This window comes from Gopherus flavomarginatus, chromosome 1 (genome assembly GCF_025201925.1).
Source record: "Gopherus flavomarginatus isolate rGopFla2 chromosome 1, rGopFla2.mat.asm, whole genome shotgun sequence".
NCBI lineage: Eukaryota > Metazoa > Chordata > Testudines > Testudinidae > Gopherus > Gopherus flavomarginatus.
Genome location: NC_066617.1, coordinates 376,516,490 through 376,539,968, shown reverse-complemented (window position 1 = coordinate 376,539,968; position 23,479 = coordinate 376,516,490). Strand labels below are relative to the sequence as shown.

At 46.6% G+C, this 23,479-nt stretch overlaps 1 protein-coding gene across 1 annotated transcript in view; it reads left to right on the top strand.

Annotated features, from left to right (window-relative positions):
* The window catches only part of LOC127044617 (olfactory receptor 52E2-like), a 44,107-nt gene extending 21,067 nt beyond the window's left edge, over window positions 1-23,040 (top strand). Inside the window, exons 2-3 of the mRNA XM_050939710.1 lie at window positions 18,117-19,054; window positions 23,035-23,040. Of these exons, the coding sequence (XP_050795667.1) occupies window positions 18,117-19,054; window positions 23,035-23,040 (944 nt within the window). The remainder of the gene's footprint in view (window positions 1-18,116; window positions 19,055-23,034) is intronic.
* Window positions 23,041-23,479: the final 439 nt, after the last annotated feature.

The window sequence follows — 23,479 nt, the reverse complement described above, 5'->3', positions numbered from 1 at the left end:
GGGGTGTAATTCCCAGCTGGAGGGCAAGCCGACACACTAGCTCTGATCGATCTAGAGAAGAAACTAGACTGGAGCTTGCGGCGTTGCTGGTGGTTGGAAGGGGCTAGCTGCCCGATTACCTGCATAGCCTCTCAGATGGCTGCTGGGTGGTTATCCCTTTGTTAGCACGCTACTTGTGCAGATCTAGGGGTGGGGGGGGTCCTGTCTCCTCCAGATGGTGAGATCACCCCGTCCATCTCCGTGCGGAGGTGCCCTTGGGCTCGGGACCTCAATTGTTTACATGCCCAATGAGTGAGGGGGCCCACTTCCCCGCACTATGCCTGGGGTGGCATGGGCGCCTGGAAGGGGATCCTCAAAGCCATCACGCTGAGCGGGAGCTGCTCGAAGCCAGCCAAAGTATGATTGGACTTGGTGAGGGCCGGCTTTAGGGCTGCAGGTCCTGAAATTGAATATCCGGAGCAGTCCGGGTCTTCGTGGCACATCGGTGGGCAGGGGATCTTCACTCGCTCCGGGTCTTTCCCATGGCACTGAAGGGACTCCGACACCCGAAGTCGCCACGAAAGAAACCGGAGCGACGTGAAGGCCCCCCCTCGCCAGAAGTGCCGCAAAGACCGGAGCACCGCCAGGTACATTTAAAAAAAAATTAAAAAAAAGGCCATCTAAGGTGCGGGGCCTCTTAAGCGCGGGCAAGAGCCCGATTGTGGGGGAGGAAGGGCCTAAAGCTGGCCCAAGAATGGTGAGAACCCCACCCTCAAAGGAACCCAGGTGCCTTCATCCAGGCCAGATGGACCTCACTTCCTTCCGACAGGATTGAGAGCCATGGACCCGCCCCTGGAGCTGAGAACCAGAGATTGGGAGTGTGGAGGGCCCTGTTTAAGCGCCTCACCTGAGAGGAGCAGGAGCCTAGATCTGGGTTCTTCACCTGAGCAGTGCCGGCCAACCCAAGTGGGCTTTGGGATAATCCTGGGGTGTGTTCGCTCCCGTTGACTGGGTGTGTTACCCCAGTAGGGCACAGCGCTGGGAGAGGGCAGGGGCCTCTGACAGATGAGGGATTCCAGTGACCAGCTGCTGACGGAGAATGGGCTGGATGGTGCAGGCCAAACCAGGATTTTCTGGACCTGAGAGGCTGAGAACCACCAACTTGCTTTCACCGACTGCCAATGAGTGTGTGTCATAAAACAGATAGCTAAGGGTTAATGTCTCTTTCACCTGAAGCACCTGACCAGAGGACCAATCAGGAAACCGGATTTTTTCAACTTTGGGTGGAGGGAGTTTGTGTCTGAGTCTTTTGTCTGTCTGCCTGCTTTCTCTGAGCTTTGGAGAAGTAGTTTCTACTTTCTAGTCTTCTGTTTCTAAGTGTAAGGACAAAGAGATCAGATAGTAAGTTATATGGTTTCTTTTCTTTGGTATTTGCATGAATATAAGTGCTGGAGTGCTTTGATTTGTATTCTTTTTGAATAAGGCTGTTTATTCAATATTCTTTTAAGCAATTGACCCTGTATTGTATCATCTTAATACAGAGAGAACATTTGTATTATTTTTCTTTCTTTTTATATAAAGCTTTCTTTAAGACCTGTTGGAGTTTTTCTTTACTTCAGGGAAATTGAGTCTGTACTCACCAGGGAATTGGTGGGAGGAAGAAATCGGGGAGATCTGTGTGTTGGATTGCTAGCCTGATTTTGCATTCCCTCTGGGGGAATAGGAAAGTTCTTTTTGTTTCCAGGATTGGGAACAGAGAGGGGGAGTCACTCTGTGTAGTTTCACAGAGCTTGTGTCTGTGTATCTCTCCAGGAGCACCTGGAGGGGGGAAGGGAAAAAGGATTATTTCCCTTTGTTGTGAGACTCAAGGGATTTGGGTCTTGGGGTCCCCAGGGAAGGTTTTTCAGGGGGACCAGAGTGCCCCAAAACACTCTAATTTTTGGGTGGTGGCAGCAGGTACCAGGTCCAAGCTGGTAACTAAGCTTGGAGGTTTTCATGCTAACCCCCATATTTTGGACGCTAAGGTCCAAATCTGGGACTAAGGTTATGACATGGTGTGCAGCGGGTGGGATATAGACAGAATCCAGAAGCCAGTAGGAATATTATATTTTTCTTTTCTCTGCTAAGGGCTTTTTAGCAGAGAGAAACAGTTGGTTTTAAAAGGGAACCAGAGAGAATTTTTTTTCTGCTCTCTCTGGCAGTTTGTGGCTTGCATGTTAAGCAAGAAGCCATTACCAGACTGTTAAGGGTCTTTTGTCATGCAATAGCCCTCCCATTAGGAGGCAAGTACCAGCACTATATGCATGCAAATAAAGTGGTTTTTCAGGTTCTTAACATTGAAGATTAGCTAAAGGCACTGTTGCTAGGCAGACTTCAGGAGGCAACAGAGCCTGCAGTTCAGAAGATAAACACCGGAGGGCACCCCAACACAAGAAAACAGGAACCATGACTTCTAAGGCAAAAATTGAGGCCGAAGAACAAATCAAAGAAGCTGAACACAGGCGACAACTGGAAAAAAACAAAAAGAGATGGAGATGAAAGAAAGAGAAGAACAAATCAAACAGGCAGCACACAAAAGAAAACTAGAGGAAGAAGAGGCAGCCCACCGAAGGAAACAAGAAGAAGAAGAGTTGGCCCACCGCCGAGAAATGGAAAAGCACCAAAAGAAATGGAAAAACAACAAAAGAAATGGAAAAAACAACAAAAAGAGAATGAAGAGAAGGAAAAACAGAGAAAACATGAACTGGAGTTGGCAAAAGCTGGGCTGCATGTGCCAGCCAACCCTAACAACCCGGCGCCCAATTATTGCTCCACAGCACAGGAAATTTCCCACCTACAAGGCAGGTGATGACACCGAGGCCTTCTTGGAAAATTTTGAAAGAGCCTGTCTTGGGTACAGCATTCCCGAAGACCAGTACATGGTAGAATTGAGGTCACAGCTCAGTGGACCTTTAGCAGAGGTGGCAGCTGAAATGCCTAAGCAGCAAATGAATGACTATAAACTTTTTCAAACCAAGGCCAGATACAGGATGGGGATAACCCCAGATCATGCCCGTCGGCGCTTCAGAACCCAAAAGTGGAAACCAGAGGTGTCATTTCCCAAACACGCCTACTACATTGCAAAAAACTATGAGGCCTGGATAACAGGAAACAACATTCAAACCTTGGAAGAACTGCACCTCCTCATACAAATGGAGCAGTTCTTGGATGGTGTTCCTGAAGACATCACACGGTACATACAAGATGGAAGTCCCAAAGATATCGCTGAGGCGGGGGAAATTGGAGCCAAATGGATGGAACTGGCAGAAAGCAAGAAAGCTACTGTCAAGGGGAACGATTACCCCAGGGGGCACACAGACCATAAACCCTACAACCGAGGACAGCCAAAGACCCCACATACCACCCAAGTAAAGCCACAGACACCCTACCCTTCAACCTCACCAGTCTCCAGTAACTCACCTCGGCCCAGTGACCCATCAGATGGAAGATGCTTTAAGTGTAATGAACTGGGACATATCAAGGGCCAACTGTCCAAAAGAACACCATGCGAGTGCAATTCATTACACTACCATCACCCCAAAGATCCCCAGGCCCGGATGCCTCTCAAATACCCTTGGAGCGAAGGGAAAATTTGAGAGTGGGCGGAAGAAGGTTACTGCGTGGAGAGACACGGGTGCACAAGTGTCAGCTATCCACCAATCCTTCGTTGACCCCAAATTCATCAACCCAAAGGCCAAAGTTACAATTTACCCCTTCATGTCACAAGCTGTAGACTTGCCTACAGCTCAACTGCCTGTCCAGTACAAAGGCTGGTCAGGAATGTGGGACTTTTGCAGTCTATGCCAATTATCCTATCCCCATGCTACTGGGGGAAGACTAGGCCAACCAGGTGAAGCGGGCCAAGCGAGTGGGAATGGTTACACGTAGCCAAACCAGGCAAGCTTCCAGACCCATTTCTGTTCCTGAAACCGTCCACAGACGCCCCGTCTGTGTTACCAGAGACCCAGACAGAGGTAGTGGACCCGGATTCCATGCCTACCACTGAAACAGCCACAGCACCTCCAGTCCCAGGCCCGGAACTGGAACAGCAAACCAGCACCAGCAAGTGCAACCACATCTTCAAACTCAACGCCAGAGGGCGCCAGCGAGCCAGAACTGGCAAAAGCACAAGACAGCCATACCCAAAAGGCTCAGCCAGAGCCTGAAATACCCTCAGGTGCACCAGCGGAGAGCGGTTCACCAGTAACGGAAACAACCCATCACCTACATCGCTTCCAGAGGGACAAGCCCAAGTCCACAGTCTGAGGAAGAACTGGTGACCCCCAGCCTCAAGGGAACAGTTCCAGACTGAGCAGGAAGCAGATGACAGCCTTCAGAAAGCGTGGGCGGCGGCACGGAGCACCCCACCGCCTCTCAGCTCTTCTAATCGATCCCGGTTTGTTATAGACCAAGGACTTTTATACAAGGAAATTCTTTCTGGTGGACACCGGGAAGAATGGCAGCCGCAAAAACAGTTGGTGGTTCCAACTAAGTACCGGGAGAAGCTCTTAAGCTTAGCCCATGATCATCCCGGTGGCCATGCTGGGGTGAACAGAACCAAAGACAGGTTGGGGAAGTCCTTCCACTGGGAGGGGATGGGCAAGGACATTGCCAAGTATGTCCGGTCTTGTGAGATATGCCAAAGAGTGGGAAAGCCTCAAGACCAGGTCAAGGCCCCTCTCCAGCCACTCCCCATAATTGAGGTCCCATTTCAGCGAGTAGCTGTGGATATTCTGGGCCCTTTCCCAAAAAAGACGCCCAGAGGAAAGCAGTACGTACTGACTTTAGTGGACTTTGCTACCCGATGGCCAGAAGCAGTAGCTCTAGGCAACACCAGGGCTAACACTGTGTGCCTGGCCCTAACAGACATCTTTGCCAGGGTAGGTTGGCCCTCCGACATCCTTACAGATTCAGGGTCTAATTTCCTGGCAGGAACCATGGAAAAACTGTGGGAAACTCATGGGGTGAATCACTTGGTTGCCACCCCGTACCACCATCAAACCAATGGCCTAGTGGAAAGGTTCAATGGAACTTTGGGGGCCATGATACGAAAATTCATCAACGAATTCTCCAATAATTGGGACCTAGTGTTGCAGCAGTTGCTGTTTGCCTACAGGGCTGTACCACATCCCAGTTAGGGTTTTCACCGTTTGAACTTGTGTATGGTCACGAGGTTAAGGGGCCATTACAGTTGGTGAAGCAGCAATGGGAGGGGTTTACGCCTTCTCCAGGAACTAACATTCTGGACTTTGTAAGCAACCTACAAAGCACCCTCCGACACTCTTTAGCCCTTGCTAAAGAGAACCTAAAGGATGCTCAAGAAGAGCAAAAGGTCTGGTATGACAGACATGCCAGAAAACGTTCCTTCAAGGTAGGAGACCAGGTTATGGTCTTGAAGGCGCAACAGGCCCATAAGATGGAAGCATCATGGGAAGGGCCATTCACGGTCCAAAAGCGCCTGGGAGCTGTAAACTACCTCATAGCATTTCCCAATTCCTCACTAAAGCCTAAAGTGTACCATGTTAATTCTCTCAAGCCTTTCTATTCCAGAGACTTACAGGTTTGTCAGTTTACAGTCCAGGGAGAGGATGCTGAGTGGCCTGACGGTGTCTACTACGACGGGAAAAAAGACGGTGGCGTGGAAGAGGTGAACCTCTCAACCACCCTGGAACGTCTGCAGCGGCAACAAATCAAGGAGCTGTGCACTAGCTTCGCCCCATTGTTCTCAGCCACCCCAGGACGGACTGAACGGGCATACCACTCCATTGATACAGGTAATGCTCACCCAATCAGAACCCCACCCTACCGAGTGTCTCCTCATGCCCAAGCTGCTATAGAACGGGAGATCCAGAACATGCTACAGATGGGTATAATCCGCTCATCTACCAGAGCATGGGCATCTCCAGTGGTTCTGGTACCCAAACCAGATGGGAAAATACGCTTTTGCGTGGACTACCGTAAGCTAAATGCTGTAACTCGTCCGGACAACTATCCAATGCCACGTACCGATGAGCTATTGGAAAAGTTGGGACGTGCCCAGTTCATCTCTACAATAGACTTAACCAAGGGGTACTGGCAAGTACCGCTAGATGAACCTGCCAAGGAGAGGTCAGCATTCGTCACCCATGCGGGGGTGTATGAATTCAATGTCCTTCCTTTCGGCCTTCAAAATGCACCCGCCACCTTCCAGAGGCTGGTAGATGGTCTACTAGCTGGACTGGGAGAATTTGCAGTTGCCTACCTCGATGATGTGGCCATTTTTTCAGACTCCTGGCCCGAACACCTACTACACCTGGAAAAGGTCTTTGAGCGCATCAGGCAGGCCGGACTAACTGTTAAGGCCAAAAAGTGTCAAATAGGCCAAAACAGAGTGACTTACCTGGGGCACCAGGTGGGTCGAGGAACCATAAACCCCCTACAGGCCAAGGTGGATGCTATCCAAAAGTGGCCTGTCCCAAAGTCAAAGAAGCAGGTCCAATCCTTCTTAGGCTTGGCCGGATACTACAGGCGATTTGTACCACACTACAGCCAAATCACTGCCCCACTGACCGACCTGACCAAAAAGACCCAGCCAAATGCAGTTAAGTGGACTGATGAGTGTCAAAAGGCCTTTACCCAGCTTAAGGCGATGCTCACGTCTGACCCTGTGCTCAGGGCCCCGGACTTTGACAAGCCATTCCTAGTAACCACGGATGCATCTGAGCGTGGTATAGGAGCAGTGCTCATGCAGGAAGCAACAGATCACAACTTCCATCCTGTCGTGTTTCTCAGCAAGAAACTGTCTGAGAGGGAAAGTCACTGGTCAGTCAGTGAAAAGGAATGCTATGCCATTGTGTACACCCTGGAAAAGCTACGCCCATATGTTTGGGGACGGCGGTTCCAACTACAAACTCACCATGCTGCACTAAAGTGGCTTCATACTGCCAAGGGGAACAACAAGAAACTTCTTCGTTGGAGTTTAGCTCTCCAAGATTTTGATTTTGAAATTCAGCACATCACAGGAGCTTCTAACAAAGTAGCTGATGCACTCTCCCGTGAGAGTTTCCCAGAATTCAGTAGTTAAAAAGTGTTCTTAAAATGTAGAAGTCTGTTAGTTATATACTTAGGGGTATGTAAAGGTGCATGTGTTGTATTAATCTGTTTATTTTAAAGTTCTAGAAGGAAATCGCCGCCAGTGAGCTTCCCCACTGTCTGCAATTTGGGGGGCGTGTCATAAACAGATAGCTAAGGGTTAATGTCTCTTCCACCTGAAGCACCTGACCAGAGGACCAATCAGGAAACCGGATTTTTTCAACTCTGGGTGGAGGGAGTTTGTGTCTGAGTCTTTTGTCTGTCTTCCTGCTTTCTCTGAGCTTTGGAGAAGTAGTTTCTACTTTCTAGTCTTCTGTTTCTAAGTGTAAGGACAAAGAGATCAGATAGTAAGTTCTATGGTTTCTTTTCTTTGGTATTTGCATGAATATAAGTGCTGGAGTGCTTTGATTTGTATTCTTTTTGAATAAGGCTGTTTATTCAATATTCTTTTAAGCAATCGACCCTGTATTGTATCATCTTAATACAGAGAGAACAGTTGTATGTATTTTTCTTTCTTTTTATATAAAGCTTTCTTTTAAGACCTGTTGGAGTTTTTCTTTACTTCAGGGAAATTGAGTCTGTACTCACCAGGGAATTGGTGGGAGGAAGAAATCGGGGAGATCTGTGTGTTGGATTTGCTAGCCTGATTTTGCATTCCCTCTGGGGGAAGAGGAAAGTTCTTTTTGTTCCAGGATTGGGAACGGAGAGGGGGAGTCACTCTGTGTAGTTTCACAGAGCTTGTGTCTGTGTATCTCTCCAGGAGCACCTGGAGGGGGGAAGGGAAAAAGGATTATTTCCCTTTGTTGTGAGACTCAAGGGATTTGGGTCTTGGGGTCCCCAGGGAAGGTTTTTCAGAGGGACCAGAGTGCCCCAAAACACTCTAATTTTTTGGGTGGTGGCAGCAGGTACCAGGTCCAAGCTGGTAACTAAGCTTGGAGGTTTTCATGCTAACCCCCATATTTTGGACGCTAAGGTCCAAATCTGGGACTAAGGTTATGATAAGTGTGTTGTGGGTCATGCTATGGTATGGGGAGGAGACAGGCAGAGGATTGAGTAGATACAATGGGGGCCTGAGCATTGTTAGGGATCACGCAGGAGGCTCAGCAGACATCTGCCTCCCTAGCGAACCCTACAACATTAACCCTTTAAGTGCCTCCAGCACATCTTCTGCGCCATTGGCTCCAGAAACCCTCGTTAACACCGAAAAGCCCACTGAGGCCTAACCATAAACTGTAAGTGGAAGAATGGGCAGGCAGTGTGAACCACTCGCTGCCGAGAGAATGATTCCTCTCCATCCGACTCAGCTGGCTGCCTAGCAATCTACTGTGCTTCTTCAGCTGCATGCTCGCCTGTTCCTCCTCTTCGTCTGCGCCCCAGAGGCCTTTGCTGGAGCTGCTCCGGTTTCCTGCTTTCTGGGGTTTTCACTTGAGCTGCTTTTCTTGAACTTCACTGCATCAGAACGTGCTTCCTTCAGGCTGGGTCCTTCCATGGTCCTCATCCAAGTCGAAGAAGAGCCTTGCCCAAGGACCGTACTCCCGGGACAGAGGGAAGTATTATCTCCATTTTACAGATGGGGAATGGCAGGGTAGATTAATGAACTTGGCCGAGAACACACCTGGAGTCTGTGGCAGAGCTGAAATCATTAACTATTATTATTTAGCATTTGTATTGCGGCAGCACTTAAAGGCTACAGCCAAGGTGGGTGTTAAACAAGACCATGTCTGGCGTCCTGGGTCTGTCTGACATTCCCGACTGCCTGTGACCCAGCGGCATTTGCTCAGCATGAAGTAAGAAGGTGATCCCACTGTCCTGCTGAGACAGGCCTGGATTGAGATAGACCGTGGCTCCTTGCACTGCAGCTAAAGAGCAAATCGCGCTGAGAAGCTGAAATACCCAAGGCAGCACAGAGCTGGGCTCTCTGTACCAAGGACTCCTTGGCTGACTGGGGGCAAGTTACTCCAGCCAAGATTTTCAGATGTGACTAATCATGTGGGATGCCTCTGGCTTTGACTACAGAACATGACACACACACATACCCGCCCCCAGGACTCCTCATCAGAAGGTGGCTGCTCAGCCATCTCTGAAAAGATCACCATTTAAGATATCTCAAGTAGTGTCCCCCAAAATGGAGACCCCCCCAAAATCACTAGTCCCCTGTCTGTGCCTCGGTTTCCTCTGCCATGAAAAAGGAGATTCTACTGCTTTTCTGCATCGCAGTGGGAGTGTAGCTCCATAAAGGTGCATAGAGCATTTCAGAACTGGGTGGAAGGTGCTATCTGTGAGCAAAACAAATGTAACCCCCACAGAGCTAACCTAGGTCCCTGGGGCTCCCTGTGCTGGTAGCTCAGAGAGGTGCATGTGGTTGTGTGGGGTAAGCCACTGCAGGCTCAGTGTCTACTCAGCAACCAATAGGGAGTGAGATGCCCTCTAGGGTGACCAGACGTCCCGATAAAATCGGGACCATCCCGATATTTGGGTGGTTGTCCCAATACTTGTCCCGATATTTCACTCTGCTGGCAGCATCCGGCTTTTTTTTTTCTTTGCTCTGCCAGTGGACTCCCCACTCCCCCATGTGTCCTGATATTTTCTTCATGTCATCTAGCCACCCTAATGCCCGCCCCTTGGGAGCTCAGGAGTAGGGGGATGCCATTTTGGGAGCCGTCTGGAGCCAGCCAGGGAAAGGGCAGGACTGGCTGGGGGCTGGTGAGCCCCAGGCCTGCATGCAGGGTTCCTCCTGAGAACTAGCCTCTGGGGAACCTGACAGCAAATCCCCCAGTTTGAGCCTTTGCCGCTCCAAGATGACTCCCAGTTTGTAGAACTTTGTTGGTGAAACTTCCCCCATCCAGGCAGAATGAGCCCCCAGATCCCTAGGTGAGACTTGCCACCTTATCTCACATGTGAGTCCTCTGGGCTGTGCGGAGCCCAGTCAGCCACATCGCTAACTGTGGCCTGCACAGAAGGTAGCATGGCCGCAGGTCATCCAGGGCCCCTCCAGGGTACGTCTACCCATGAACACTAATATGACTTTTGCTGTATCAGGTCACGTGACTGGGGGAATTCACGGGTATTATCAGTGTGGGCACCAGTGGCCCTGAGAATAGTGTTTTACCCTCTTCTGTTCCATTCATCTGCTGTTTGATGTAATTACTGTGTTAAAGACATTGCATGTGTCTGTGTTATTTCTTGGGAGTCTCCAGCTATCTGGCAAGTAACTGGGGGTTACCCTGTGGTTAGAATTTTCTTCCCTTGCTGCCTCGGTGACCCTGCCAGGAAGGAGCGAGAGGGGTGGAGGCATCACCAAATAAACCCAGATGGGGAGAAAGACGTGTTCTTTTTCTTTACTGGAACTGGAGTTTTACATCATGTTCCTCCATCCAGTCTGGCACAAACACAGTCACCAGGTTCCCATCAGGCAATTCTCTGAGTGGCATCGGTAAGAAAAGTGTCCATAAGCTCTTTTTGCCAGTTGATCTGATCTGACCACTCTTCTGAGATCCAGCCGCTTTGAGGCTCAATTCTTTTCCAAGGTTGCAACTATCCTGAGCTGCCCTTGCATCAGGAGCTGAGATGGGTGATAGCTGATCACCAGGGCCAGCTTTAGCAAGTGCAGGGCCCGATTCATGGAGCTTGTACTCACTGGGCAGCGCTCTGAGTCTTCGCCGGTATTTTGGGTTGCCGCACTCCAGCCAGGGGAGCGGGGCCGAGAGCTTGCAGCTCTCCGATTGGGGGAGCAGGGCTGTGGGGCTGCAGTGCTCCAGCTGGGGGAGCGGAGCTGCAGGGCTTGCTGCGCTCTGGCTGGGTGCAGGGCCCTCTTAGGCGTGGGGCCCAATTTGGGGAAATCGGCCTAAAGACGGCCCTGCTGATCACTACTAAGAGTGTTGATCTGTAGCTCAGAAGAGCAAGGAATGGATCTTCCTGCTTCAGTATTTCCTTGGCCCTCTGTACAGCTCTCTCTGCCTCTACAGTTGCTTGTGGGTAATGCAGGCTGCTAGTGATGTGTTCAAAATCATATGTTGTTTGGAAAGATTTAACTTCAGCTGCAGTGAATTGTGGTCCATTGTCCACCAATAGTTGTGCTGCAATACCAACCTGGGTGAATGCGCTCTTTGATTTTTTGATCACACTGCAACATGTTGTATCGTTCAAATATGCAATTTCAATGTATATCTAGAAAAATAATCCACTGCAAATAGATAATGGTGTCCTCTGAATTCGCAGTAATCTGCTGCTAGCCTATTTCAGGGTCTGTCTAGTAGACGTGCTATTATTCGAGTCTTTTGGTTGTGTTGGTCTGTTAGTTCTGCAGTGTTCACATGTGTGACAGACCGGGCATTTTCTGTAATATTTTTGTAGGACTAAGGTGTGTGCCTCAGTTTCCCCTCCAGGCTGTATCGTTAACTCAGAGGTGGGAAAAGGTTTGCACTCTGCAGAGATACAGGTGTGATGAGAAGACAAGGGCCACTCTGATTGTCTAGTCATTTGATATCTAGCAACTAACGACCATGGATGCCCCTCCGCTCCGCCTCGCAGGCAGCCAATCATGCTTAATCAGCTGGAGAACAAAGGACTGCACAGGGGCCAGGTGTGGGTAATGTTTCCCCAGCAAGAAAGCTGCCAAAAGTGACAGAGCTTATGAGGGCGGGTTCTAGGTTCAATATATCCTCACTCCTGATCTTGTGCAGCCCCTTGGTACGGAGCAGCTACTGGAGACTCTGATGGATTGGTTTCCCCTTCTGGGATGTCTCCAGATGTACTGGGGTTTCACTGAGCCCCTTCTGCTCCACCAGCCTGGATTCCCTCTCCCTGTTTTGCTAAATTATGCTCTCCGGCCTCTTGCAGCACACACACACACAGGTAGGGCCACACCCAGCCACAGACACAAACTGAAGTCATCTCTGTGTGAGAGAATTCACTCAGCACTCACGTGAATACTCCCTTTGGGGAATAAACCTAAAATAATACTGTCTTGCACTGTATAGAAAGATCTACACAGCACAAGCTCACAAAAAATCAGCCTCTCATAGAAGATGGTTAGGGTTGGAAAAGGCATCAGGAAGTCATCTACTCCAACCCCTTGCTCAAAGCAGGACCTAAACTCCAACTAAATCACTGTAAAATGAGGATATGTTCATAGTGACTTTCCTTTGCTAGGTTTTTTGATGATCCTTCAGTGAAAGGTGCTGCACAGTATAATGGTAGCTACTGGTGAGAATTATTGATCTGTGATCCCTTAACAATAGCCCTGTGTGTCTGCAGAGTGTTTGTGTCTCCCCTCAGGCATCTATCTCCAGATTTCTCTGTCTACTCTCTACTCATCCCTCCTGGGCATTTACAGGGTATCAGACCCTATGGAGATCTCGGCATTATCCTAGTTTTTTGTACTAATCAACTATAATTTTTAAATATGCACAAAGCAGCCAATTCATATCTGACTCAGCACAGAACCCAAGGGTTCTCATCTCCCTTTGGGGAAGTCCCTTAATTACTGTTTACTCCTAAAGTGGATAAAGAGCACAGAAACACAGACAGGCTGGTCTCCAGCCAGTTTGCATTCAGATGCCTCTTCTCCAGTAGATGCTGAGCGAACCCTCCTGGGATTGCACACAATTATATTGTAAATACTGCACACCCTCAGCTTTTGGTGAGGGATGTTGCTGCAGATGCTGGAGTGAGAGAGGTGTGGGACACGGCTACCTGAAGGGGATTCTCAGGGAAGACACTTCCATATCGGGATTCACAGGTACTCATCTCTAGCTGAGGAGCTCACCTGCTCGACAAACTCAGTGAAAAGTGGAGTGATGAGATAGAGAGTAAGTTTGTGGTACTTTCCTCTCTGTGCAGCCATTAAAAACCTTAGGGCTCTTGCCACAGGGGATGAATTTGCTCTAATATCATTGACCTAAATGTCCCTCTTTGCTATGCCCACCCCGGCTCAGGGCCTCCAGCCCCAAACTGGCTGCACTTCAGTGGAGGAAAGGTGTTAGATGTAGAAAACAAAAGTCAATTTCTGATGCCATAGTCTGTAGTTTGCTTAGGCCCCACTGAGGGGGGTGGGTGGGTGTATGCTGTTACTTTACCTTTATCTGCTGGAACAATTATAAAAAATTGTCAACATGGGCAAGACATGTTTTCTCCTAGCTTCATTTCAGAAGTCGACTGAACTGTTATGCCTGAAATTTTAAAAAAAGCAATTCAGCCAGAAGCAGACACACTGCATGGGGAATTTAAGTCCAAATGGTTAAAGATTGGCAAACTTATAAGCAACTGAAAATCAGGTCTCCTAATTGAAGGTGTCAGACAGCCAACAGCACCACCTACAATGGCCAGTTCATTCGTGAATCCCATTCAGCGAAGCTCTTTGCTCTAACAATGTCTGTGCCAAGGAGTTCCACAGGCCAAATGTGATTTAAGCAAACAATTTTCTTTTATCAGTGTTATATGTTCAGACTTTCAATGTCATTGAATGTTCCCTTGTTCATGTGTTATGAAACACAGTGAATATAAATGCCTGATCTACTTTCTTTATCAATTGATTCATATAGTTTCAGACTTGAAGGGACCATTAGATCACCCAGTCTGACCTCCGGCATAGCACAAGCCATTAAATTTGACCCAGTTACCCCGGGGTTGAGCCCAATGGCTTGTATGTGACTGAGGTCTACATAGGGTTAGAAGGGACCACAAGGGTCATCTGCTCTAACCACTTGCCAAGGGCTGAACCATCCCAGACAGGTGACTATCCAGCCTACTTATGAAACTCTCCTTTGAATGAGCTTCCACGACGTGTTGTGGCGTCTGTTCCATTGTCCTACTGCTCTTACAGTTAGGAAGTTTTCCCTGAGATTTAATCAAAATCTGCTTTCCGGTACTTTGAACCCTTTGCCTCTTGTCCTGCCCTTTGTGACAAGAGACAACATTTCTCCATCTTTTTTCTGGCAGCCTTTCAAATATTTGAAGACCACTGCCATGTCCCCCCTCAATCTCCTCTTTTCCAAACTAAACGTTTCCAGTTCTTCAGCCTTTGATCGTGTATAGCTGGACCGCTTGTCATAATATCGTTAAATTTAACATGGGAGGAAAAACACCACATCTGCCCAACGCTTAACATTTAATTTCAGAAACAAACGGAAGTTAAAAGGTACAGAGTGAAAAGTGAAACCCTTGCAAGCTGCATGGAAACTTTTTAAAGACACCATAACAGAGGCTAAACTTAAATGTATCCCCCAACCTAAAACAAACAAACAAACAAAAAACATAGTGACAGAACCAAACAAGTGCCACTGTGGATAAACAAGAACCTAAAAGAAAAACAATGAGAGGCAAAAAGGAAACCTTCAAAATGTGTAAGTTAAATCCTAGTGAGGAAATAGAAAGGAGCATAAACTCTGGCAAACAAAGTAAAAAAGAATATAATTAGGAAGCCAAAAAAGAATTTGAAGAACAGCTAGTGAAAGATTCAAAAAGTAATAGCAAAAAAATGGTTAAGTACATCAGAAGCAGGAAGCCTGTTAAATAACCAGTGGTGCCCCTAGATGATCGAGATGCTAAAGGAGCAGTGAAGGATGATAAGGCCATTGCAGAGACACTAAATGAATTCTTTGCATAGGTCTTCACAGCTGAGGATGTTTGGGAAATTCACAAATCTGAGCCATTCTTTTTAGGTGTGAAGAACTGTCCCAGACTGAGGAGTCATTAGAAGAGGTTTTGGAACAAATTGATAAATTAAATAGCAATAAGTCACCAGGCCCAGATGGGATTCTCCCAAGAGTTCTGAAGGAACTCGAATGTGAAATTGTAGAACTGCTAACTGTACTCTGTAACCTATTATTTAAATCAGCTTCTGTACCACATGACTGGAGGACAGCTAATGTGACGTCATTGTTTAAAAAGGGCTCCAGAGGTGATCCTGGCGATTACACACCAGGAAGCCAGACTTCAGTACCAAGCAAAGTGAGGGGAGGGAAAGCTCAGTGGTTTAAGCGTTGGCCTATGAAATCTAGGCTTGTGAGTTCAATTCTTTAAGGAACTCATTTGGGGAACTAGGGTAAAAATCTGGAGATTGGTCCTGCTTCAAGCAGAGTTGTTTTGTTTGTTTTGTGTGGGGCTGGAAGGGATAGTTCATTGGTTTGAGTATCAGCCTGCTAAACCCAGGGTTGTGAGTTCAATCCTTGAGAAGGCAATTTGGGGATTGGTCTTGCTTTGAGCAGGGGGTTGGACTAGATGATCACCTGAGGTCCCTTAATGATTCTATGAAACTGGTTGAAATGATGGTAAGGAAAAAAATTGTCAGACACATAGATAAACATAATTTTTTGAGGAAGAGTCAACAAAGTTTTTGTAAAGGGAAATCATGCCTCAGCTGGAGGTCAATGCAGTTTGTCCTAATGGTTAATTACGCTCAGTGCTAAACATTGGGTCCTTAATTCCAGCTGGAATTTGTATGAGTTCAGCTTCCAGCCTTGCTCTGGCTTTCTTGGCCAGATTAAAGAGACCGTTATTACTATTTAAGATAAATAAATGAAGGTCTCTGAGTGTCTCACCATCAGACATTTTTTCCAGGCTCAATTCATTTTTGTGGCTCTTTTCTGCACCCTTTCCAATGTTTCAACATCCTTTTTGAAATGTGGGTCCCAGGACTTTACGCAGTCGGTTTCACCAGTGCCACATGCAGAGGTAAAATCCTTCCCCTGCTCCAACTCACCACTCCCCTGTTTATGCAGCCAATGACCACATCACCTTTTTGGCCATAGCATTGCACTGGGAGCTCACAATGATTTGGTTGTCCACAATGACCCTTAAATCCTTTTCAGTGTCCCTGCGCTCCATAATACAGGCCCTAGTCTGAGGGTCAGCCCTGCATTACCTGTACCGAGAGGATAACTTTGCATTTGTCTGTATTAAAACATTTTGTTTGCATTAAAACATTTTGTTTGCATTAACCCAGCTCACCAAACACCCCAGATCCATCAAAGTACCTGCCTTGGCCTCCTCATTGTTCCCACTTTGCCTTTCTTCAGGTCATCTGCTAATTTTGTCTGCGGTGATTTTCTATTTGATTCCAGATCGTTGCTGAAAATATTGAACAGCGTCAGGCCTAGAATTGATCGCTGCAGAAACCCACCAGAAACAGCCTGATTCACTGACAATGGCCCATTGACAACTGCTTTCTGAGACTGTTTATCAGTTAGCCAGTTTTTAGTCCATTTAACATGTGTTTTACTGATATTGAATAGTGTTGATTTTTTTATCTGAATGTTTTCCCCTACTAAATCAAATGACTCAGAGAAATCAAAGTGTACTGTTTCTATGTGGTTCCCTTGTTCATACAAATGTGTTCTCTCATTAAATGATGAAATCAGGTTTATTTGACGAGATCTGTTTTAAATAAACCTGGTCGTTGACTGGCATTAATTATATTCCTAGACTTTTTTTTTTTAACTAATCCCATACCAGCTTCCACTGTTTTCTAATCGTGTCAAATCTTCTTTTAAAGCTTTCCCTTTATTTTTGATAGTTTAAATTTAGCACAGTACTGTTCTATATATGCTTTTTCATATATATATATATATATCACATGAGGTGATGAAATATATATATTTCATCACCTCATGTGATATAAATACCTCATACTGCTTCTTTCCAAATGCAGAACAAAAATATTTCTTGAAGACCTCTGCCTTTCCTGCAACATTAATAATTTTCTTTTCTCCCTCTAGGAATTGGCCAAAACCTTTTCTAGGCTTTCTTTCTTTCTTAATAACCTTTTTTTTTTTATCCTTAGCCATGCCACTCACAGATTTCTCCCTGACATCTTTCACATTACTTATCAATTTTCATTAATTCCAATTTGTATTGTTTGTTAGCTATTTTCCCTTTTTTCTAATTTGTTATGTGTTACTCATTTCCCCTCCCCCGGGCCCAATTACTGCCTTTACTTCGCTTTGCCACTGAACTAGGTTTTTAGCCAAAGTTTTCCACTTTCTTGGCTGTGTTATTGTGGAGTTTTAGCTATCTAATAAATTTAAAGAACTCCCAAGTTTCATTCCCATTTTTCTGTCTAAATTTAACCTTCCAATTAGTTTTATTGATATGTTGCCTCAACTTTGGGGAATCAGCCCCTTTGAAGCAATGTCTATACATATTACTGGTTGGGAACTGTTCTCCATTTTTCCATTTGAATGTAATCAGTTCATTTGTTTATTTTGTTCTCCTTCTCATATGCCCCCTTCTTTGTCTCTTCTCTAAACTGAACAGTCCCAGACTTTTCAGTCTGTCCGCATCTGGCACCATCCCCATTCTCATAACCTGTCTCAGAAGTCCCCTTTCTGTGTGCTACATCCTTTAAGAGACTGAGTGACAACAACCGAGAACATGTCCAGAGCAGGTTATTCTCCATCCCATTCCTTAGGCATACGAACATTGTCTTTGTTTGGCCACTGCTAGGAATGAGCAAGTGTTTCTGTGAAGTTGCTATCAGTGATGCCCGGGTCTTCTCCCTGAACTGTGCTCTAGCTGGGATCTATCCCCTGGCACATGTCTTTGCAAAAAAATTCCTTTTTTTTCCCCACTCTCAGATGTTGAGCAACTGGGTGAATGAGGAACTTTCTACAGCATGGACACTCTAGCCTGGCTTTCATTGCATTAAGGAACAATGATGGATAACCAGTATCCACACTTGTGTTTCCTGCTGGTGCCTATTAATATTTCCTGCACCGTGATGTGCAGGTATTATTGCTGCATGGAGCACCATGAAGTATGGAATTGGCATTAGTAGGGCCAGTTGTTCATAATTAATTCCTCTGAAGAATGAAAATACCAGTTTTCAGTGTTTGAGGAGCGACCAATCTGCTTTACCCATGAGAACAGCCCCCAGTAGTGCATGTAGTGTCTCATATTAACACTGTCTCTCCATTCAGGTGTTTGTCCTGTGATCATCACGCTAGACCCTGGGCACATAGGGGAGTTGGGGGAACATATGGTACCATTCTGCCTCAGAATTGGAAACCTTCTCCCCTATCCCATGTCAGGTTCCAACACAACCGACTTCATCAACCCCTCCAACTTTATCCTGCTGGGCATTCCTGGCCTGGAGACGGCTCATATCTGGATCTCCATCCCCTTCTGCACCATGTACACCATAGCCATCTTGGGGAACTTCATTATCCTGCTCATCGTGAAGAGGGATCCAAGCCTGCATGGGCCCATGTACTATTTCCTCTGCATGCTGGCCATCACCGACCTGGTCCTGTCCACGTCCATCCTGCCCAAAACATTGAGCATCTTCTGGTTCAGTTCCAGGGAGATCTATTTCAGTGTCTGCCTCACCCAGATGTACTTCATTCACTGCTTCACAGCGATGGAGTCTGGGATCTTCGTGGCCATGGCTTTTGATCGCTATGTGGCCATTTGTGATCCCCTGAGACATTCCACCATCCTGACAAACTCTGTGGTGGCCAAGATTGTCCTGGCTGTGGTCCTGCGCGGTAGCATGCTTGTACTGCCGTATCCCTTCCTGGCGAGGCAGTGGCCATATTGCAGAACCAACATCATCCCCCACACATACTGTGAGCACATAGCCGTCGTGAAGCAAGCCTGCTCTGACATTCGCGTCAGTATTTACTACGGCCTCTTTTTGGCAGTCTCTGGGATGGGTCTGGATATGTTTTTTATCGCCATGTCCTATATCCAGATCCTCAGGGCCGTATTTAGACTCCCCACAAAGGATGCCCAGCTCAAGACTTTTGGGACATGTATCTCCCACCTCTGTTCCATTTTATCCTTTTATGTCCCAGCTCTCTTCTCCTACCTCACACACAGGTTTGGCCACAATGTGCCCCTGCATTTTCACATTCTCATGGCCAACATATACCTCCTGGTTCCACCCATGCTAAACCCCATCATTTACGGGGTGAGAACCAAACAGATCCGGGACAGGCTGCTCTGGCTCTTTTCTCATAAAGGGACTGTGACGACGCGGTTCTGGCGGGACCCAACTGAGAGTGCCAATTCAGGACCAATTGCTTAAACAGAGCAGTCACAGCCCTAGGCTCAGGTTTTTCCACCTCTAAGGTAAACCAAACCAGCCAGACAAAGAAGACTTCGGTTTTACCCCACTGGTTAACCGCAAGTCACACAAGCAATTTCCTTAGACACTAAAGTCTCCCAGTATCACCACCAGTGCCGCTCGTCCGGGGAATGAATAGTTATGAAAACCAACACCCCAATAAAAGAATGCGGTTCTCTCGATTCCAAAGAATCAAGCCCCAGACCCAGGTCAATATACACATCAGATCTGACCCACAAATCACGCTGTTACCAATCCTTTAGAATCTAAAATCCAAACGTTCATTCATAAATGGAAAGAAATATAGATGAATGTTAGAATGGGTTAAATGCAATCAATTACACACATATTGGCAAAGTTCTTCTAGCAATGATGGAATAAACTACAGGTTCAAATCAAGTATCTAGAGTACAACCACCATTTGGATGGGTCATTCAGTGCTTTGTTCAGAGCTTCAGTTTGCAGCAAGGTTCCTCCAGTAGTAAGAAGCAGGATTGAAGACAAGATGGAGGGTTATCCAAGGCCTTTTATATTCTCTGCCCATGGAAGGACCTCCCTTTGGTCTTAGTATCGAAAATGACAGCAGCAACGGGGAGTCTGGAGTCACATGGGCAAGTCAGATGTCCATTCATAACTCAGTTTGCAGGCTGATGCCATTGTTTACATGTTAGTTTGAACATTCCCAGGAAAGCTCACATGTGGATTGGCGTTTCACAAAGTCCATTGTCAGTTGTTTCTTGGTTGGGCACTTACTGAAAATAGTCCTTTCTCAAGAAGCTGAGCAAATGCTTCACCGGTGCAACTTAGAATCAAATCCATTTGAGATACAAGTACATAGCCAGTATTCATAACTTAGACTACAAAATGATACACACATACAGACAGCATAATCATAACCGGCAAATCATAATGTTTTATTGACACCTCACATGACAAACTTTGTACAACATTTGCTGCAAATATGTAACAGCGGTTGCAACAATGATCGATACAGTCACAGTTTATGTCAATAACATCACGCTAAACATAAGCAATACAAACCAATTCCTTTTGACACTCCAGTTTCCCAGTATCACCACAAGGGCAGCTCGTTATGGGAATGACCATTTATGAAAACCAATCCCCTAGGAAAAGAAAAAGATTTTCCCCTGATCTAAAGAACCAATCCTCAGACCCAGGTTAGTATACAAATCAGATCTTACCCACAAATCACACTGTTGCCAATCCTTTAGAATCTAAAGGCTTATTCATAAAAGAAAGAAATATAGATGAGAGTTAAAATTGGTTAAATGGAATCAATTACATACAGTAATGGCAACATTCTTGGTTCAGGCTTGTAACAGTGATGGAATAAACTGCAGGTTCAAATCTGTCCCTGCCTGCAGGTATATGGGATCTTGGGGAGCAATTACCACACAGGTGGGGTGCAAAATAAACTTTATTAAGAAAACGCAAAAACAGGGAAAATGTAATAGTGAGGGGTATGGGGTTTGTTAAGGTAGGCAATTGGGGAGGGAGTTCTTTTAGTATAGTATAGGGGGTTTCAATAGTGGGGTACAATACAGTGGGGTACAATACAGTTGGTAACCAACTAACACTGAAGTATAAATGTAACAGGTAGCTAACAATTTCTAGGTAAAGGGTGTGTCACAGCAGCATATAACCAACTAACAGTTATGGGTAAAATGTGTTAAATAACCAACAACTCTAGGTAAAAATGTGTCACAGTGGTGTAAATATAAAATGTGAGGTGTGTGAGAGAGAAAAAGGGTAACCAATGGGGTTTTATGCTAGACTTCAGTAATACAATTGAGGTTTGGCAGCAGTAGGAGCGGGGTGAACACGTGGGGGAAGGGATTAAAAGTGAGAGAGAGAGAGAGAGAAAGGCAGTGGTAGAGGAATGAGGTTAGGGGATGGGGGAAGAGGAGCACGTGGTGGAGCAGAAACCAAAGATAGAGGCGCTACAGAGGGAGATTTAAACTCAGGGAGACACAGAGAGCAGACAGGCTGCAAGTTTAAACAGCAGAGAGACTGCAATGAGTGACTGGGGAGCTCGGGGGGGGGGGATTGGGGCAGTGGGAAGACAAATTCAAATAGTAAAAACCTTATCTATCCCCTAACTTAATCAAACTTATATAAAATGACAAGCAGCTACAGAATACAACCAGGCAATGATTTTCTAAACTTATCTTAACCAACAATTAGGCAACACAGCAAATATCACAGAAACTTACAAGCTCTACAATCTTAACAAACTATGACTTATTAAATTAAAAAAAACCAAGACCTATGGTGCACCTTATGCTATGGGGAGGTTACAGAGGGCAGAGTGGTATGTATCCAGGACCCAGCTCCCAAGGAAGCCAAGGGATGGTGGCTACAGCGGTGGATACAGCTGAAAGCAGAGAGCCCCAAGGCAAAGCCCACAGGAGCAGAGCTTAGCAGTGGCAAAGAGCCCTGGAGTTTAAGAGAGGTTTTAAGACACAGACCAAGGTTTAGCTTGAGTCTGTGTGCTGGGGAAACAGAGCCAGCAGCTAAAATAATAAAATAAAAGTATAGAAAGTTTTACAGAGGGATTCTTACCAGTCCCCAAGGCAGCAGCAAAGGCAGAAGCAGCAGCAACATCAGAAGAGGCAAGGAGGGTTCGGTACAGTCTCAATAATCAGGAGATCTCTCAGGTAGCAATTCGTTCTTCGTGGGGGGGGGTTCAAAAACGGGGGTACGCTCAAAAATAAAACGAGAGCGGAGAAAGGACCCCCCAGAACCCCTGGCTGATCAGACCAGGCAGCAATGCAGGAACCTTTCTGAGGTGTGTTTCAAAAATGTCTGGTTTTAAAGGCAAACTTGGGCAGTTTCCCACCAGTAATCCTGATAGGCTCCCTCTGTCACAGGGGAGGGGGCACAGGGGAAAAACTGAAGGAAAGCCCAGAGACATGCCTGGACATAGTCCTGTGCAATAGGTGACTCAAGAGCACATGAGACTATGACTCATGCCCAGGATCTTAAAACCACAATAGGCCTTGCAGCTCTGGACATTGCCTACCCTACACCAAGCCCAGGTTCAACGAGGTGATAACAGGACTAACCCTTTGAAAAGGGCAGTGGTCCCACTTAGCATGCAGCACAAGTGGCCATCCCTTTGAGAAGGGCAATGGCTCTTGTTAAACAACTTAAGGGGCCCTCCCTTTGAGAAGGGCAGTGGCCCTGGTAAACAACTTAACAGCCAGGGAAGGGCGGCCACAGGAGAACAGAAAACAAAATGGAGTCTGGGGAAACAAAATGGAATAGGGGAATAGCTGTAACGGACAAAATCAAGTCTCTGGAACATCCACAGCTGGGATTCAGTCCTTTGGTCAGAGCTTCAATTTGTAGCAAAGTCCCTCCAGAGGTCAGAAGCAGGATTGAAGACAAAATGGAGATGATACAGCTGCCTTTTAGAATCCTTTTGCCTTGCGGCCTGTGCTGCCTTTGTTCCAATCACAAACCACCCAGCACATGGCATGGGAAAACCTTAGCGTTCTGACCACAGACTTATTCTCTATCCCATCATACATATGTTACTGCACTGGGCTTGTGGAGCAGGTGAGCTCCTCAGCAAGAGATGGGTACCTGTGAATGGTGAGATGGAAGTGTCTTCCCTGGGAATCCCCCTCAGGTAGCCGTGTCCCACACCTCTCTCACCCCAGGATCTACAGCAACAGCTCATGCCAAAAGCTGACACAGGGGTGTGCACTGTTAAAAATATAGCTCTGTGTAATCCCAGGGCAGTTCACTCAGTCTTTTGAAGAGAAGCGACGTATGAATGGAAACAGGCTGGACACTGGAGACACTCTAGCCAATCTCTCTTTTTCTATGTCTGCACTTCTGTGCTCTTTATCCAGGTTTAGGAGTAAACAGTAATTAAGGGACCTTCCCAAAGGGAGATGAGATCTCTGGGGCTCTGTGCTGAGTCAGAGAGGAATTGGCTGCTCTGTGCATTTATGTATATTTAAAAATCATAGTTGATTAGTAAAAAAAAACTAAGTATAGTGCTGTGATAACCTTAGTCCCAGATTTGGACCTTAGCGTCCAAAATATGGGGGTTAGCATGAAAACCTCCAAGCTTAGTAACCAGCTTGGACCTGGTACCTGCTGCCACCACCCAAAAAATTAGAGTGTTTTGGGGCACTCTGGTCCCTCTGAAAAACCTTCCCCGGGGACCCCAAGACCCAAATCCCTTGAGTCTCACAACAAAGGGAAATAATCCTTTTTCCCTTCCCCCCCTCCAGATGCTCCTGGAGAGATACACAGACATAAGCTCTGTGAAACTACACAGAGTGACTCCCC